The sequence below is a fragment of the Nycticebus coucang genome, chromosome 8, assembly GCF_027406575.1.
Source record: "Nycticebus coucang isolate mNycCou1 chromosome 8, mNycCou1.pri, whole genome shotgun sequence".
Classification (NCBI taxonomy): domain Eukaryota; kingdom Metazoa; phylum Chordata; class Mammalia; order Primates; family Lorisidae; genus Nycticebus; species Nycticebus coucang.
In genome coordinates this window covers 41,911,875-41,929,889 of record NC_069787.1, presented here as the reverse complement: position 1 = coordinate 41,929,889, position 18,015 = coordinate 41,911,875, and the positions used below count along the sequence as shown (strand labels likewise).

General features: G+C 43.3%; 2 protein-coding genes, 1 non-coding gene and 1 pseudogene across 5 annotated transcripts in view; 2 read left to right on the top strand and 2 right to left on the bottom strand.

Moving 5' to 3' along the window:
• Nucleotides 1–18,015, top strand: part of FLNB (filamin B) — a 158,223-nt gene that overhangs the window by 56,748 nt on the left and 83,460 nt on the right. For both annotated transcript variants that reach the window (XM_053600205.1, XM_053600206.1), the window contains exons 2-4: nucleotides 10,085–10,333; nucleotides 11,862–11,959; nucleotides 14,345–14,492. In XM_053600205.1, coding sequence (XP_053456180.1) covers nucleotides 10,085–10,333; nucleotides 11,862–11,959; nucleotides 14,345–14,492 — 495 coding nt within the window. The remainder of the gene's footprint in view (nucleotides 1–10,084; nucleotides 10,334–11,861; nucleotides 11,960–14,344; nucleotides 14,493–18,015) is intronic.
• LOC128592311 (protein FAM204A-like) lies at nucleotides 8,680–9,383 on the bottom strand (annotated as a pseudogene). Its single transcript, XR_008381839.1, has one exon. The product of XR_008381839.1 is annotated as a protein FAM204A-like (transcript).
• On the top strand, nucleotides 11,020–11,126 carry LOC128592930 (U6 spliceosomal RNA). Its single transcript, XR_008382138.1, has one exon. It is a non-coding gene; the product is annotated as a U6 spliceosomal RNA (small nuclear RNA).
• LOC128592313 (cytochrome c, somatic-like) lies at nucleotides 15,362–16,119 on the bottom strand. The gene has a single exon (XM_053600231.1). It carries the CDS (start codon nucleotides 15,870–15,872, stop codon nucleotides 15,555–15,557), a length of 318 nt encoding a protein of 105 aa, XP_053456206.1. The 5' UTR covers nucleotides 15,873–16,119; the 3' UTR covers nucleotides 15,362–15,554.

Here is an 18,015-nt window from a genome sequence, read left to right as displayed (position 1 = left end):
GCTGTGGGACTGTAGATGGATCACTTCCTTGCACTCTGTCTCCTCTGCTGTAAAACGAGAGTCATAACCCGTCTCACACCTCATCAGGCTATTGGGACAGGATATAGATTCAGAGAAGTAGTGAGGATAAGAGTTTGGACTCTGGCAACAGGGAGAACTGGGTTTAAATCTAGGTCCTCCCGCTATGTCACTGGTAATTGGCTTCACCCCATGGGCCTCTGTGGTCTCTTTGTAAAATGGGATTAACCATAAAGGCTGCCTTCATAGTGTCGTTTGTGAGGGTTACGTGAGATGATGCAAGGCAGTGACACAGGGCCTGGCCTGGGGAAGGGGTCTGGAAGAGACAGCACTGTGTAGCATTTTGGTTGCTGTTGACTGAGAAGACATGTTTAGGAGTCTTCCCAGGTGTGGTTCCTCCTGCCCTCCTTCCCCGGGAGCTGCAAAAGGCAGGCGCAAGGTCTCGGGATGGGTCTGGCTCTGCTTGCAGCAGAGTGAGCTGTGTTTCAGGTGAGGTGACCTCATTGCATGACAAACTGAGCTGGAGTCAGAAGGGCATGAGGACCTCTGTTCACAGCCAGCGTTTATTATTTCAGCTGGAAGTGTTCACACAGCAATAGTAGCTGGAAGCTGTGAGCAAGGGATAGACCACCACCATACTGTGCCCTCTCGAACTCACTCTGGGGTCTACCCCGAGCCTCCCAGCAGCTGGACTTTGGGCTCCTCAACTTGCCTTTTCTGCCTAGGAGTCCATAGGGAATGTCTCCTACCAGTCATCCAGGAGAACAGGATGCAGCTACAGACTGTGTTTGTGCAAGGACCTGTCACTTTGAGGTCTAACACCTAATTTAGAATGCACTGCCTTTCCATTTTGAAGTGTCTTTTCATTTTTCCTTTCTTTCTTTAATTTCTCTAACAAAGTTAGAGTCCTCATTCTAACTTTCAGAGGATCTACCAATCATAGTTAGTGGAAGGGCATTTACTATATTCTAGGCCCTTAAATATACGCATCTCACTTACCATGTAGCCCAACGTGGCTTTGTTGTTGGATATAAAGTAATTCTCAAAAGTGATAAAAACTTTTCAAAAAGTAGCATTGAAAAGAAAGTCCCTGGGTGATGAAAATGGAACTTTTATTAAAGTGATCCCTCTTAACCAGGAAATAGTGTTTGGGATAAATTACAAAGCAATAAACCATCATAGGTTCTATGATCTGAAAAGTTCACCAAACTCTCTGTCCCAAAATAAAAATAAGGTATTTATGAAATAATTTGTTCCAACTATTTTAGGCAAAAATGGTCCAGCAAGTGAGAGAGAACAGAAGGAATAGTTGGCAAAGTAGGAAACTTGAAGTCTGAGGTTATGCATAAGGAATGTGTTACGGGCCTATAGTGGAAATCTCAAATCAGGGATTTGGGAATGTTTACTCAATTCTGTTGCAGAGAAATACTGGCCACCACTTCCCCGTGCCATGCCCAGGGCAGGCATCGCTAATCTGCAGAGTAATCACTCAGCCTCCATTCCCCTGCATCGTACGTGGCAGGCATTTGTAATGCATTTTAGCAGTGTTTTTGGCTAAATACAGATATGGCTTCAGAATCTTTCTCAGTCCAGTGAAAGAGTTTTCATTTCATGTGCCTATATATTTGCTACCGCTGGTCTATTATATTATTTCTTGAAAAATTACTAACATAGTTCCCACCTCCCTCTCACTTTCAGCCTTACCCTCCCAAACTACCCCCTCGGTGGTTTTGTAAGAAGAAAACTTAACTAACATAAAGTTACCTATATTAACTGAACCTTAGCATAGTGCTGGATAAAAATTAATTCAAACAGCTCCTTTGTAATTCTTTTTTTTTTTTTTATTGTTTGTAATTCTTGAGTAGTTCATGAGAAAGAGAGAAAATCAGAAATCCAACTGACATCAGTGGCCTCGGCTACTCTTATTTTATTGTGGTCTGTATTTTTCTCTTACCAGTTTGAGATAGGCCCATCTGACTTCTAGTCTTTCAAAGCCCAGAACATTCTCTTTTTATAGCTCAACCTCCATAACAAAAACAGTTGTGTAAAGACTGTACAGGTTGGGCCGTGCCTGTGGCTCAAAGGAGTAGGGAGCTAGCCCCATATGCCGGAGGTGGCAGGTGCAAACCCAGCCCCGGCCAAAAAAAAGAATGTACAGGTGTGGGTTTTTTGAGTCTTTAGGGTGGTGGGACATTGTTTCTGAGATCACCTTGCCTGGCCTCTCCTGGGGGAAGCCTAAGCCAGGTGACGATATCTGGGGTACAGGCTCGCTGGGGAGTAAGACTGTGTGGGGAGGCACGCCCACTGCCCAGGTCCCAGAGCAATTGTGTACTTGGCTTGTAATCTTCACATTGCTCACTGTCCATTGGTGAGACAGCCACACTACTTACTTCAAGTCAGGCTGGAAGAGCCATCTAGCTGAAAGCCACCATGTCTGGGAGGGAGAGAGTGGGGAGGATGTTAGTGTCCAGAGAGTGGCTTTTGTCACAGATACGCAACAGTCTTCTGGCTGTGAGTCACCTGGTTGTACGTGTTTGCCTTACTCCACACAGCCCTTTGTTGTTTTAAGGCCCTGGAGAAAAGCCTTGAGCAGGGGAGAGAAGCCAGTGTGGCCCTTCAGCCTGCCTAGCGACCTCGGGGTACCTGAGCCAAGGAGCACAGTTCAACATGACATCTGCGGTGTGGATGGAAGGGCTGTTGTGCCTCTGGAATGTGACCCGGGTCCTGGGCAGCTGACTGACATGGTCCTCCTTAACCTGGCCTGGGCGGATGGGTTGTGTCTGGGCTGGGTTTTCACTGAAGAACTGAAGAGAGGGGTCAACTGCCTCCCGTTTATTAAGGTTGCCTACATTTCAGCCATGGTCCGTTCAGGCTCAGAAAAAGGCAGATGGAGAGAGACTGCAAAGCTGACTTGGAATGTCAGTAGGCACTGGGTCTGCCACTGCCTCGCAGGGGAACCTTGGAGCCCTTTGCTGGAAGCTGGGCTGTGGGCTCAGCCAAGCCGCCAACACGGGCAGGAAACTGCGGTGCAAACCTGCAGGTCACAGCTGCATGCTAAGCTTTCACTTTTCTCCCCTGCCTTTGTTCTTTTTGTGTCAGGTTGATAAGAGCAACCTATTCTTTTCAGTGAAGATAAGAAATTATTTTATTAATAATACCAGCATTTAATGGCAACTGCATTTAGTCTTCCCTGCAGCTGTGTTCCGTCTTCCACCTCGTCCCAAGTGAGGAAACTGAGGTGCCCGGTGCTGAAGCTGCAGAAGCTGCACCCCCACTGAGCTCTCCTCGCCTGCTTTCTGCCCCACACGCTGTGTGGCCTCCTGTGGTCCAGGGGTGGCCGTGGCCAAGCAGGTTAGGATTCTGTCTGGAAATCTTACATGAGTGTGCTTTTTGTATCTACTCTACAACACACTGCCCTGCCTCTGATGTGACACTGGAGAAGAGAAGATGGAAGGTTGAGTGTGTTCCCCAAATAGCTAAGTGTGCTAAGTTCTGGGGACAGTGGGGAGCAAGATGATCCAGGTCCTGACTTTGTAGAGCAGACACTTTGTGCAGAGGAGGCAGACGTGACAGATGACTCTCTGACTACACTTGTGGTAGGTGCCCTGAAAGAGAAGGGTCCAGAACATGGAGGAGCGAGTGATTGACAGGGACCCTGTTCTAGCTTTGTGGATTGGACGCAGAAGAGTATTAGCCAGGCCAGGAAAGGGAAAGGGACTGGGGGGAAGGGCCAAGTAGGCTTGGGGACAAGGATCGCGGTTTTCATAGACTGGACAAGTACCACATGTACATATCAGTACATTAGGCCTACTTTCCTATTTTGACCACCTCTGTGTGTTGACCAGTTGTTTATAGTCTCTTAGGTGGTCAACTTACCGAGGTTCTACTGTATTTAGTTGAGTTGCTGGTTCCAGAGCCTGTACTTGCAGGCATGTTGCCACACTGCCTCTCAGGGGCTGATGGAGAGGAGAGGGCAGGGAGCAGAGTGTGTGGCCATTCCCCAGAGGGCCGAGCCCTAGTGCAGAGTGTGGTCTTGAGGTCTTGTCCTTGATTCCTGTGGCATCACTTTGTGGCTATTTCTGACCTAGCAGCTAGGATGACCCATTGTCCTTATCCAGGAAAGCAGAATGAATGGGCATTGGAGAAGAGAGGGTTGGGGGCTGAACCTTGCTTCTTGGGGGTGATGGAGATGGAGGACAGGGAGCCCTATCCTCATGGGCCACCACTCCTGTTACCCTGGTTAATGAGAACAGCTAGGAGAGAAGGTGCTGGGATTGCCTTCTAGTAGGTCTCTGGATGGTACCGTGCTGGAATGTAGCAGGAACGTAGATAGTTGCATGGATCTGACTCTGCTTCTCATGTGAGTAGAGAGAGGTGAAAGGTGACTTTTGAGGAACTTACCCACAAAGATGTTTCCAAGATGCTTCCAGAGATGGCCTAAAAATACCTGGCTTCTCCCTGAGTAAATGTACCCATTCCAGAATGTGTCTTTACAAGGCATAGAGCAGCGGTTCTAAACCTGTGGGTCGCAACCCCTTTGTAACAATGAAAATACATCCTGCATATCAGATATTTACATTATGATTCATAACAGTAACAAAATTACAGTTATGAAGTAGCAACGAGAACAATTTTGTGGTTGGGGATCACACAACATGAAGAACTGTATTAAAGGGCCACGGCATGAGGAGGCAATAGGAAGGTTGAGAACCGGGCAGTGCCTGTGGCTCAAGGAGTTAGGGCCCCAGCCCCATATACCGGAGGTGGCAGGTTCAAACCTGGCCCTGGCCAAAAAAAAAAAAAAAACTTCCAGAAGGAAGGTTGAGAACCACTGGCATAAGGATTGATGTACAAAAGTGATGTGAAAACATTTCATCCCAGAATTTGCAGTAGTTCCAATTAACTTTCTAGCTATGGAAAAAAAAAAAAAAACCACTACCCTTGTTTATAAGCAACATTGGATAATTTTAAGTAGTTTGAGAAGATGTTTGTGGTTTGAGGGTCAGTGTTGTCCAGAGCCAGGACTAATTATGTGGGAATTGTGATTGGCTGGATTTGGGGAGGAGAGACCCATGGTCAGATCCCAACTCACTGAAATCCAAGCAGAGTCTAGGGTCCTGCATGGGCATGGTTGGTGCTGGTTTATTTTTTTCCTGAAAGAGGCCCACGAGCGACTTCTCTCCTGCTTCCAGTTGATCTGGCCTTTTCCTCCTCTTATGTTTCTTTTGCATGTTTATACTTGACATAAACATTGTAGAGCACACTCAGGTCTGAAGATTCTTGCATCTACTATGATGGTCAGATGCTGACACAGTGATGCTGTGTAGCATTTCATTTTCAAGGCATGCAGAGTCTCCTATTTCATGTGGATGGGAACCGGGAGGTTTGGGCAAGTTGCCATCTTTTTATTGTTCCAAGAGTTTGGTAGAGTATTTGAACCTTCACCTGTCAAAATCATTTTTGGAATGAGGACTGCCCTACCTCCAGCTTCTGAAAATAGCAGAATGAAGGTATCATTTATCCCATTAGGGGGGGTAAGGGGTATAAAGGGGCACATATACCATAAAGGGGGCTTTCCCATTTGGACACCCACCTTGAATTCATTGGAAACAGAAGTTCTGGGCATTGTATTTTTTCATAAATTTGGCTCAGACTTTAACTGGGTCATATTTCTCCCATAATCTTTTCGAGAAAAGACTTGTGTCTCATTGCTTTAGACTAACGTGTAAGTTGGGTAAAAATAGAGCAAACTGGTTTCATGTTTTGATTTATGAATGAAATCTGTAAGTTTGCTTTGGAAAAGTATTTAACATATAACTCAGCAAAGTTTGAGTTTTGCAGAATGATGTTATGGCTGAGTGAGACTTGCTAGCCTGGTCAAACCCCTCATGGTGCAGGAGAACAGTACCTTGAAGCTACCAGGCCAGGACTGTTACCCGGAGAGTGTATACACACTTTAATTCCCTCACCACTCAACTTTTTGAAGACTATTCTTCTCCTTTTAGCTTGGATAAAGGAAACTGGCGTAGAAAATTGTTTGATCTGAGATTTCTGATGATTAATTATGTGGTAACTCTGTAATCAATAGCACTTCAAAGACAACCACATAATAGGACATCTAATCCAAAAAATTCAGTCCCAGTCAAGGACTTTTAGCTGGAGAAATGTCTGGTTCCATGGAATGAATTCTCACATATCCAAGTTCTGGGCAGGGTCCAGGGTTTTATGCAGACCATTGGTGCTTGATTGGCTGCAGGACCAAAACAAGGGCTGGCTTCATGGTCACATGACTTGTGTGCTCAGAACTGCCCCACCCTTGGTTTAATGCTGTGCTGTTGCTGTCTTGTAGTTCTTAATTTTTGGACAAAGCGCCCTGCGTTTTCATTTTTCTCTGAGCTCCAAGAATTATGCAGGCAGCAGTGTTATCATTTTGGGAAAGCACAGTGGTTTGTGCCTGTAATCCTAGTACTCTGAGAGGCTAAGGCAGGAGGATTGCTTGAGCTCAGGGGTTCAAGACCAGCCTGAGCAAGAGTGAGACTTCAACTCTACTAAAAATTGAAAAATTACTGGATATTGTGGTGGGCTTGTGTAGTTCCAGCTACTTGGGAAGCGGAGGCAGGATTGCTTGAACCCAGGAGTTTTAGCTTGCTGTGGGCTAGACTGATGTCACTGCACTCTACCCTGGGTGACAGGGTGAAACTGTTGTCTCAAAAAAAAAAAGTTACTACTTACACAATTCATTGCATAGCAAACCCCTGGCCACCTTAACTTTGAGTGAGGAGTGCTTGAATTTTGTTTGTCTTACCAGCCAGTTCATGGTAATCTTTATTTTGTCCAGTTTAGATCAAGTTTTATGAAGGCTGAGTCTGCCTTCACATGGCAATTGTAAAATTACCTCTGATTTATCCGGGATTGAGTATGGGCTTTTGAAGAGGGTCTTTTGTTGCAAGGAGAAGTAACAATAATCAGGTTAATTAAAAAAAAAAACAACTTCCTTCTTTCAATTTCACATGGCATACCACACTCTTCTTATCAGCATGTCTCTGTTTTTTAATGTGGTTGGAGTTGGGTTTCAGTAAGTGCTATTTTTTTCAGTAAGTGCATGTGTTTAACCAACATTTGGATGGCTGATGGTGGGTAGGGGACTCCAAGGTGAATTGGCTCACTTACTCCCTTACAGGTGCTCACAGTTCTAGAGTAGGGAAAGGACCGCAGCATAGTCCATGCAGGGAGTGAAGTGTCAGGATCAGGTGCATGAGTGGTGAGCCGGGGTGTGTCCTGCAGGAGGACGGGGTGAAGGGTCTTCCTATCACAAGGAATGCAGAGAACATATGGAGAGGTCCCGGGGTTCAAAGCAAGATTTCGTCCCAGAGTCTTTGAGACTGGAGCAGAGTATGGTGTGGGGGCAACGAAGGTGGAAAGTCAACTGGGTTGTGTAAGTTCTGAAGGTGCCTTAGGTTTAAAGAGTTGTGGGCAGCAGGGACCACTATGAATTTGAAAGCTCAGAGGTCCCCAGTGAGAAAGAGGGTTCTGGGGTTATGTGAGCAGTGATTCAGCCTCATGGCTGACAAAGACTCTGAGAGAGAAGACAAGGGGCCACGTATTTATTGGGAAGATGTTGAAAAAGATTTGCCAAAAGATTTAGGTAGGGATAGAATTCGCACCCTGGAAAGCAGGTGTTTGAAGGAAGAGTTCAAAATATTCGTGATACAATATTTTCAGCTTGGGGTCCTTGTGGAATAAGAATGGCTGTAGAGGATGTCTGGTGGGGAGGGGATGTAACGAAATGGAGAATGAGAGAGAGATCTTGAAGACAATGTTTTAATTTTGGTGGGTGCAGATGGACAGAAAGCTGCAGAGAAGCCGGGGATGGGGGTGGGGGTGGGGGGGCAGGAAGCGGAAACAAATGGTAGTGAGATTCCTGGAAGGTGCAGGCTAGGGGTACGGCATGTTCTGTTAAGCAAGAGGAGGACTAGCCAAGACTTGGGATAGTCACTTATCCTCCTGGCAAGAGAGACTTTGCCCAATTATATTAGCTTAACTGTTAATGGTTTCCTCTTTTTTTTTTTTCAAACACTATGCTGTCCCCTTTTTATTGTAATAATTTCACCCACACAAAAATGAATTAGTTGCTTTTACTGTGTAATTTTGGAATATCAACTCCACTGCCTCCAATAGAAAATCAATAATTATTTTTATAACATTAGTTATTTCTATAGACAGTATCAACTGAGACTTTTTTGCACTTAGGACTAATCCATTACAAGTACTTGCCAATCCTAAAAACACAATTCCCATAAAAGTGCAGTTACACCAAGTACAGACAGGAAAGTATAAGGAGCTCACTGGCTTTGCTATACCAAATGGATAAAAAGGGAAACTGAATTTATACTGTAGGTGTATACAAATAAATAAAATAAAACCCTACCCTTTCTTTCTGTATTTTTCTTAGATTTCTTTATACAAATAACAGAATGCTTCATTTCATTCATTAGGATGAATTCCTTAGAGAAAAACCAGAAAGAGCTGATAACACCCAAATTTTTAGCTGATTTTTTTTCTACTTCTACCAATTTCCTGACACGATTTAACATAAGCAGGAAAATCTTTTCAGTAAACTGAGGGCTTGAGTTTACAGATGTCTTGAAGAACTTTGACAAGTTACATACATCCTGTGTTGCTTTTGGTTTCCCATCTTTTCTTTGCTTCAAACCCCCATGCAAGTTTCTTCTTTTTTCGAGCAGCCTGTGAATTTTCAGCCTCCTTTTTGGCTTTTAAGAAGTTGTGGCAAGCAACTGCTTTGGCAGTTTTTACACCTAGCTCTCGGGTAGCTAGTTGGTTGCTGAGTTCTTCGGCCTTCTCAATATTCCACTCTTCCACAGCTTGGTGTATCCTCTTTTCAAGGTCTGACTTTTCAACTTTTTTCTTTTTAACAGGGGGTTCAAATCTATCATTGACTCCAAAATACTAACTTCCTTCCAGTGGGTTTCATTTCAGGGCTGTTCACTATGAGTTTCTTTTTCTTTCTTCAATTTACCTTTTCTGGAGTGTTTTCTTTTTTTCCTTCTGAATCTTGATGTTGAGCTTTTCTGTTCAGAATGTTTTTTATGCAATTCTTGAAATTTATTCCACATATTTAAGAGAATTCCAGAAGGGCATTCTTCATACGCATTTACATTTGCCTCTGTTTCAGTTTTTGAACCATCTGTTGGAAAATCCAAGGTTTCTGTTTTTCTAATGTTTCCATCCTCTTTATTTTCGTGCAAGTTAAGTCCAGAGTCCTCTAAAGTGGCTTCATCTTCAGAATTCAACTCAATATCACCTTCATTTAGGCCAGGAGGTAGCAGCCCACTCCACATCTTTTCTTCGGGCAGGAAGTGGCGGCCCGGCAGCCATCTTTTGACCCCGCTAACATCGTCTAATGGTTTCCTCTTCTGAGTGACTGACTTGTCAGACTAGCAAAGATGAAAATGGTAACGCCCAGCAGTAGGGAAATTTGAAGGGAAACTGGCCTCTTAAATCCATAGGTAGAATGTGAAACAGAAACAACTTTTTGTTGAGAAAAGATGTCTAGGACATAATGATTAATGAAAAGAAAAATGTTTTAGATTTGTTCTTTTGTATAATATAAATTCAGGTGACAAACACATACGAATGTGTGTACACTAATGTGGAGTCAAGTAGACTGTGTGTACTACCAGATTAGCAGGTGTTAACCTCTGGAGAAGCAGTCACCCCTTTTTATTGTCTGCATTTCTGAAATGATTTCTTTAAAATTTTCAAATCTTTTTTATTGAAAATGTTAAGCATACACAAAAGTAGAGACAGTAGTATAGTGTGTTCTTGGGTACCCATGATCCGATGACATCCATCAACATTTTAGAGTCATATTTCATCTATTCTCATCCTCAAGTATTTTGAAGCAAACTCCAGCCTCTCATTTTTTTCACTGTTAAATATCTAGGTATGGTTTTCTAATAGATAAGGACTCCATTCACTTTCTACAAGGAACATGATTCACCTTGTATAACCAAAGGAGTAACTGGGCCTCTGCCTTTCTCTCCAGACAGCAAAGCCATTGTGGATGGGAACCTGAAGCTCATCTTGGGCCTGGTGTGGACGCTGATCCTCCACTACTCCATCTCCATGCCTGTGTGGGAGGACGAAGGGGATGACGACGCCAAGAAGCAGACACCAAAGCAGCGGCTGCTGGGATGGATTCAGAACAAGATCCCCTACTTGCCGATCACCAACTTCAACCAGAACTGGCAAGACGGCAAAGCCCTGGGAGCCCTGGTCGACAGCTGTGCTCCAGGCAAGCACTGTGGCTAAACCATTTCTTCCAGAGGCTGATGCATGGGCCCTAAACATCTTGGTTTTCAGTGGGAACACTAGCTTTGCCACGACTGGCATATTTCTCCTGGTTTTAGCCCATTGTAAGATAGCTAATGGAGCTGAAAATAGCTCTGTGACCTTTTCCAAGGGCAGGTCCTCTACATAGATCCATAGATACGTGTGAGCATTGAATTCAGTCAGTTAGCTAAATTCCCAGTGGAGGCCTTGGAGCTTGGAGCAGGCCTTGGGTTTTAGCTTCCAGACTCTAAAGCCCTGTGTCTTCCCACATTGGTGCCTAGTTTCCTGTTGGCTTTGGAGAAACATGTTACATGTTTCTAGGTGGGATGGCATAAAAATCTATAAACTTCCACGGAGTGGAAAGTACCCATTTTTATTAGCCACCGGTCTGACTATATATGGCTCTCTCCGCCCTTTCTTTCTGCATCGCTGTGAAACAGTGCTTGGTCAGGATCCATTTGGAGACCTTTCTGCCCTTGGTGGGCCTCTCTTTTCTTAGTGGTTGAATGTACACCAAGGTTGTAATTATCCTCACTAGAAGGTTTAGATGGATGGGGAGAGTTTGCTGGTGCACATTCAGTAGAAAAACCAGAGCCAATGTTTATACATACCCCCTAAAATTAATTTTAATGTAAGAAATCTACTCTAATGCTCTCTTTGGCAGCACATATGCTAAAATTAGAAGGATACAGAGAAGATTAGCACGGCCACTACACAAGGATGGCACGCAAATTTGTGAACTTAAATAAGAACTACTCTATTAATCATACTTTCCGTTGACAGAGTGTTCCGTCTGTGCTGGGCACGTTAGGATTCAGGAAGCTGGTAGTTCCTAACACGCGTGAAGCAGACTAGCTGGTGTCAGGTGGGTGAGGAAGGAAGCTGGCTCAAGGCCTCACTCTTCCTTGAGAGCCAGTGTCTTCCAGAAGTAGATCAAGGAGCCATAGTAGTTCATTTTCCTAGTTCCTCTCCCTTACTTCCATCTAAAGACACATTTTAGGGTACTTCATTCCAATTTAAACCTGGGAATTTTTACGGCAGTTCTGTACTTTTTGTGCTTATCAGGGCTCTTAAGAGAATTCTAGGTTTGTGCCTTTGAGCAAGTAGATTTTTGCATCACACAGAATGCTAGCTCAGATTTTTAAAGATAAATCCTGGAATAGGGTCAAAATAATTTCTCCTGTAGAAGGCACCAGGCTTTTTGTAAGCCGTGTTTATTTGTCAATGCCACACTTTTAAGGAAGGGATAATTCCTATCTTAATGCAAGAAGATAGCGCCTACGGTAGAAGTCTCAGCCAGTGTGGGTTAGCTTCCACCCTGGCATGCTCGTCTGTGATACTTTTTGCCCACTAAATAAATAACTCATTGAGATTTTTGGCAGAAATTATTCTCAGAATTAAGAGAACAAATAGGTTTGATTTAGGCACATGGTTTGCTTTAATCTCTTTGGGCAGCTAATGCTAAAAGATTTTTTGTGTTCTGTTGACAGGTCTGTGCCCAGACTGGGAGTCATGGGACCCACGCAAGCCCGTGGATAACGCACGAGAAGCCATGCAGCAGGCAGACGACTGGCTGGGCGTCCCGCAGGTACATGCCAGCGTGCCGGGGCCCAGGAGGCCACCCCCGCCCACTGGCTTGTTCTGTGACTCTGTGCTTGCCTTTCTAGGTCAGGCAGGCACTCTGACCTTGGCATTAAACTTCAAAGAGCACTGTCCGTGGTGTACTCCCATGTTCCTCATTATGCCCGTAATAATATGTTCTCATTGACTTAGGTGCTTGTAGATCATCCAAAAGTCTGTTGTCGTTGAGATAGAGTTGTCTGATTCTGTTGTCCAGGCTGGAGTGCAGTGGTACGATCATGGCTCATGGCAGCATCAAACTTCTGGGTTCAAGCCATTCTCTTGTCTCAGGCTCTCAAGTAGCTAGGACTGCAGGCACGTGCTACCACATCTGGCTAATTTTTTTTTTTTTTATTTCTTCTTGTAAAGATGGGGTCTCACTATGTTGCCTGGCTGGTTTCAAACTCTTGGCCTTAAGCAATCCTCCTATGTTGCCCTCCCAAAGTTCTGGGATTACAGGCAGGAGCCGCTGCATCCAGCTAAAGAATCTTTGTCATTCTTCTTTTGTCACAGGCTAGCAAATTTTCTAGTATTCTCCAAATATATATTTAGAGACAGAGTCTTTCTTTGTTGCCATCAGTAGAGTGCTATGACGTCACAGCTCACAGCAACCTCTAGCTCTTAGTCTTAGATGATTCTAATGCCTCAGCCTCCCAAGTAGCTGGGACTACAGGCGCCCGCCACAACGCCCAACTATTTTTTTGTTGCAGTTTGGCTGGGGCCAACCCTCAGTAGATGGGGCCAGCCCCCTACTCACTGAGCCACAGGCACTATCCTCTGTTCCAAATATTTTGAAGACTAACTCCCAGACTACAAATATGAACCCTGTTAGGTTGAGCCGGAAGAAATTGCTAGTATTTGACGATGTTTTAATCTCTATAGAAAAAGGTAATTTCAACATATTATCTTAGAAAAGTCAGAGGGCTTAGAACTGTAGAAAAAATATAAAGCAGAATAACTGACCATTAATGCAAATTGTGGAAGAATTTGCAATGCCCATGATCCTATTATACAGGAATATAACATGAGCACTCAGAAATCGAATATATCGTGGATATCATCTGCAGTAGGCATGTTGCCTAGTTGAGGCTAGTCTTCCTAGCAGGCAGGGAAACTAATGTGTTCCTTCTAAAAACTCCCCCTAACAGTTAGCATTCTCAGTCCCATGTTGAAAACCCTGGTCAAGGGTTTTCAGTGCTGTGGGATTTATGCCTTTGCTATAGGCTCCCTTGAGGTCTGAGTTGGTGTTCAGAGCTGAGTTCAGTGTATTTTGTAACAGGATTCCTCAGAAGGTAGAAAAACACGCCTATTCTTTGGTTTGGTTTTGGAGTCTGTCTCTGCTACATGGCCCGTTTCTTGGCTCATCCACTCTCAGGAAGTGGTGTGGTATGTTTTTCATCTCTGCGTAAACCTAAAACCATCTCCTTTTGACATTCATGTGATGTTGGCATGGTAAAAATTGTTGAAGGAGCTGCCTAGAAGAAATTCCAAATCAGCACACACCCTACTTTTTATAGAATGTATTGAAGGTGACTGTTCAAACCCAAGTAGCTATTCTGTTCCTGCGGGCTAATCAGCAGAGTGGTTTGGGAGAGGGAAGTGGGGTGCATCTGTTGTTCATTGTGGTTAGTTAACCTGGCTCATGAGACAGTCTTCTGATCATACAAGGAAGTGGACTTTACCTCCTTAGCCCTTTATTGGAGGCAGGGAGGACTTTGAGTGCTGTTTAGGACTTGACCAAGTGAGGAAACTGAGGCAGTGACACCTTCAGGGAGGTCACCTGTCCAGTGTGGGCCTAATCTTTCTTGTAAACTAAATTATCAGGAAAAATCCAACCCCTGTCTATTTTTTTAATGGCTCCTAATAAATTAAGACCAAATATCTAATATGTGTTTATCTTTTTTTAATTTTAGTTGTTTTATTAGTATTAATAGAGTTTTAGGAGAGTTAATAGAGATACAGCCCATGGATATATGAGAGCAAAAGAAAACGCCAGTTAATTGGTGGGTTTTTGTAATATACTCTAATCTAACGTGTGCTTGTTTCTTCTTCCTGACTTGCTATAGCTCATCCCTTTATCCTTTCTGGGAACTTTAACGTGGGAGTTAGTAGACTTGGGGGAGGGGAAACAAACCTTTGGGATTACATGGTGTATTTTCTGGAACAGGTTCCCCAGCTTCCAAAGAGGCCTCTAAAAGGTTAAAAAACACTGATCTTGATGTATCGGCTTAATGTAATTTTACATACTGAGAAGCTGATTCATTTCTTAATATTTGTAGTGCTTGTTTTAAGAGACAGTTACAAGAACTTCAGTAGTTGCCAAGTCATGTGTTCTGGGTGTTCATCCATTTAGGTCATCACTCCTGAAGAAATTATTCACCCAGATGTGGATGAGCACTCGGTTATGACTTACCTGTCCCAGTTCCCCAAAGCCAAGCTCAAGCCGGGGGCTCCTCTTAAACCCAAACTCAACCCGAAGAAAGCCAGGGCCTACGGCAAAGGTAAGTGCTGGTCCTGTTGATTTGAGACTTGTCCTCTGGTGTTGGAGATTATTATGAGGCTTCAGGAGGAATCTTCTCAGAATCAAGAATGTATAGGTTTAATTTCTAAACATACCCCAAGTCTCCTTTGTCACTTTTTATGTATGACCATCTTATTGTGCCTTGTGAATCTTGTTGTTTTTTTTTTCTGTGATTTTTGTTTTTAATTATGTTATGATCACACATAATTTTAAAATCTGTCTATATCTCTATTTTAATCCATGTAATGAGTTGGCAAAAGCACCATTACTAATCACACGCATATAGTTGTTACACAGTTTTATGTGTTTCTGAAGAGCTGCTGAAAGACAATCCCAAATTATAACTTAACCTGACTTAGGTAGTAAATAATTCAAGAGTTTAATTTGCCATTTCTTGACATATTGACTTTTAAAAGCATGACCTTATAGATTGTCTATAAAATAAATGTTAAATATTTTTTATTTGACATTACACATAAACCACACTAAAATGCCTTTCAATAAATAAAAGGCAGCATTTTAGTAGACCCAGGGAAATTAGATTGGCATAATAAAGATCAAAAGTACAAAGTAAACATTGCTACCCTCTCTCCAGCCCTCACCTTTAACAGGCTAATGGACACCAATTAAAACATCAGTGAGTCTTGCTTGGTTCTGAGACAGTGAGGGGGATTTCCCCAGTATTTAAATATGTTCATATAATCAGTTATATAAATCTTAATATAAAACCAATCTTCAGTAGGCTTTGGGATGGCAATTTACTATCTTCGTGAAAAGGTAAACATCGCTAATTAAATCTGAACATATCTTTAGAAATGGAAAACAGTGATAGCATTTACTGAACTGGAATCCAAATCCAAAAAACCGACCATATTCATTTAACCACAAGCCAGTCTTAGTTAAACCGGGACTGTCCAACAAAAATATTCTGTCGCTCATTCATGATCTGAATTCTGGTAAATGAGACCAATCAAATTACGGTACACAGAAAAAAAGCCGTGAGATATTTCTCTTTTGTAATAAATAAGGCAATGGCCATCTATTACTCATTTGTAGCTTTTTTGAGATTAGCTATCAAGTCTGCCCTTTCTCCCTTCTTCTTAATGCCAGCGAAGATCATTTTTGTTCCAGGGATGTACTTCTTGGGATTCTCCAAATACTCCATCAGTGTATCCTCTCCCCAGGTTATGCCTTTGTTCTTATGGGCATCTGTGTAAGAGAAGCCAGCAGCCTGACCTGTCTTCCTCCCAAAGAGACCGTGGAGATTTGGCCCAGTCTTGTGCTTGCCTCCCTTTTCCACAGTATGGCACTGGGCACAGTTCTGAACAAAAATCTTCTTGCCTTTCTCAATATCACCCATATTTAATTCTCTCTTTGGTTGCTGACAGTACTAAAGTTCCGAGCTGGAAGCCGGACGTCCTGCTCTCTCGTGAATCTTGTTGTTTTAAGAACTGCTTCTGGGTTGGGTGTGGTAGTTCACACCTGTAATCCCAGCACTTTGGAGACAGGAGGATTGCTTGAGCCCAGGAGTTGGGGGCTGCAGTGTGCTATGACCGTGCCACAGCGCTCCATCCTGGGAGAACAAAGTGAGGCCCCATCTCAAACAAACAAACAAATAACAAACAACAAAACACGCTTTGCTTTCCTGTGACAGAGAACAAGTTTGTTATGTTGTAGTTTTAGTGTAGTAACCCTGGGACTGAGAAAGGGCTGTTGCTCCAATTTTCAGAAGAGGAATCAGAGGCCTGGGCCACAGGGTGAATGGGTAAGGGGGCCTCAGACACCACAGTCAGTGCTGAGGAGAGCCCTGGAGCTGGATCATCTGGCTGCTGATTCATTTCTCCTTCTGCCTCAGATTTCCAGAAGTGGGAGCTATTGTGAACCCCTGGTAGATACTTCCTTGCCAAGGCATCCTGTTTATGACTCTGAAGCAACTGCGGGACACCATTCTGCTCTAAACATTATAGTGGGTTGAAGCTATTTGGAGGCATGTGGTGTTGATTGGCACATAACTTCAAGCACACTAGCTTTTTGAAGAAAACTTAGTTACATGGTTTCATAATGTGGTTTCTGGTAAAACTCAGCACAGCTAGATAGAACTTTTCTCTTTTTTTATGGGGATGAGAAGAAATGTATTTTATTTTTCTTTTTTTCCTTCTGTTTCCTGTTCCCTTTCCCTTTCTTTTTTTCTTTAGGATAGGGTCTCCAGGTTCGGATCCAGCCTGGGGGCCGCCAAACAACAGTGATGGCTGCAACCAAAAAATAGCCAGGCATTGTGGCAGGTGCCTGTAGTCCCAGCTACTTGGGAGGCTGAGGCAAGAGAATCACTTAAGCCTAGGAGTTGGAGGTTGCTGTGAGCTATGATGTCATGGCACTCTACCCAGGGTGACAGCTTGAGGCTCTGTCTCAAAAACAAAAACAAAAATTTAGGATAGGGTCTCACTCTGTCAGCCAGCCTAGAGTACAGTGCCCCGATCATAGCTCACTATAGCCTCGAATTCCTGGGGTCAAGGGTTCCTCTTACCTCAGCCCCACAAGTACCACATGCCACCATATCCAGCTAATTTTTTATTTTTTATAGAGGGGGTTCTTACTCTGTTGCCTAGACTGGTGTTGAACTCCTGGCCTCAGTGAACCTCTTGCATTGGCCCTTCAAAGTGCTAGAATTACAGTGTGAGACAGTATACCTACTTCCTTTCTTGACTTTCATAATCAAGAAAATGTTATCACCATTGGGATAACATTTATACACATACAATATCCTATACATCCTCTCCCAGAATTGACAGTTGTTAACCATTCTAATTTAATAATTTTCTCTTGCCCTTTGTGTATGTGCACATGTGTGAGAGTGTGTGTGATTGTGGAATTATTTGGTGACAGTAAATTGCAGGGATGGTGACATTAGAGTATATCAGTAAGCCTCTTCTCAGAGTAAGATATCCTCTTATATAACCACAATGCTAATTATCATACAGAAGAAAATTAATAATAATTTCATATCATCTAATTCCAATTGGTATTCACATTTTCCTATTGTCCTAAGATTTTCTTGTGTAGTAGTTTTACAAACCAAGGTCTGATTAAATTTCACTTTCTAGGTTTGTTTGTTACTTCTCTTTAGACTCTTTAAATGCAGAATAATTTTCCCCAACTTTTTTTTAATGGCATTGACTTTCTGAAGAGTACAGGGTATATGTCTTGAGGGATGCCTATCCCACATGTATTCCCTTTGAATATAGCATTTCCTTGCTTGATAATCAGCTTAGTTTTAAGATGACACATGGCCAGGGAAGTGATGCTGACCATGCACTGTTCTCAATCTTGGTTTTGGGTCTTCCAGTCTGTCTTTTTTGATATGGGGGCCAGTAGACACCCTGATAGTTCTGGGACAAACCCACTTGGAACTTGAGGTTCTGTTTGCAATGAAGTGGGATCTGTGCAATCACTGGTGTTGTATAGGGACCGTGGACTTTGTTTGAAGACCTCTGGCATGTCCATGC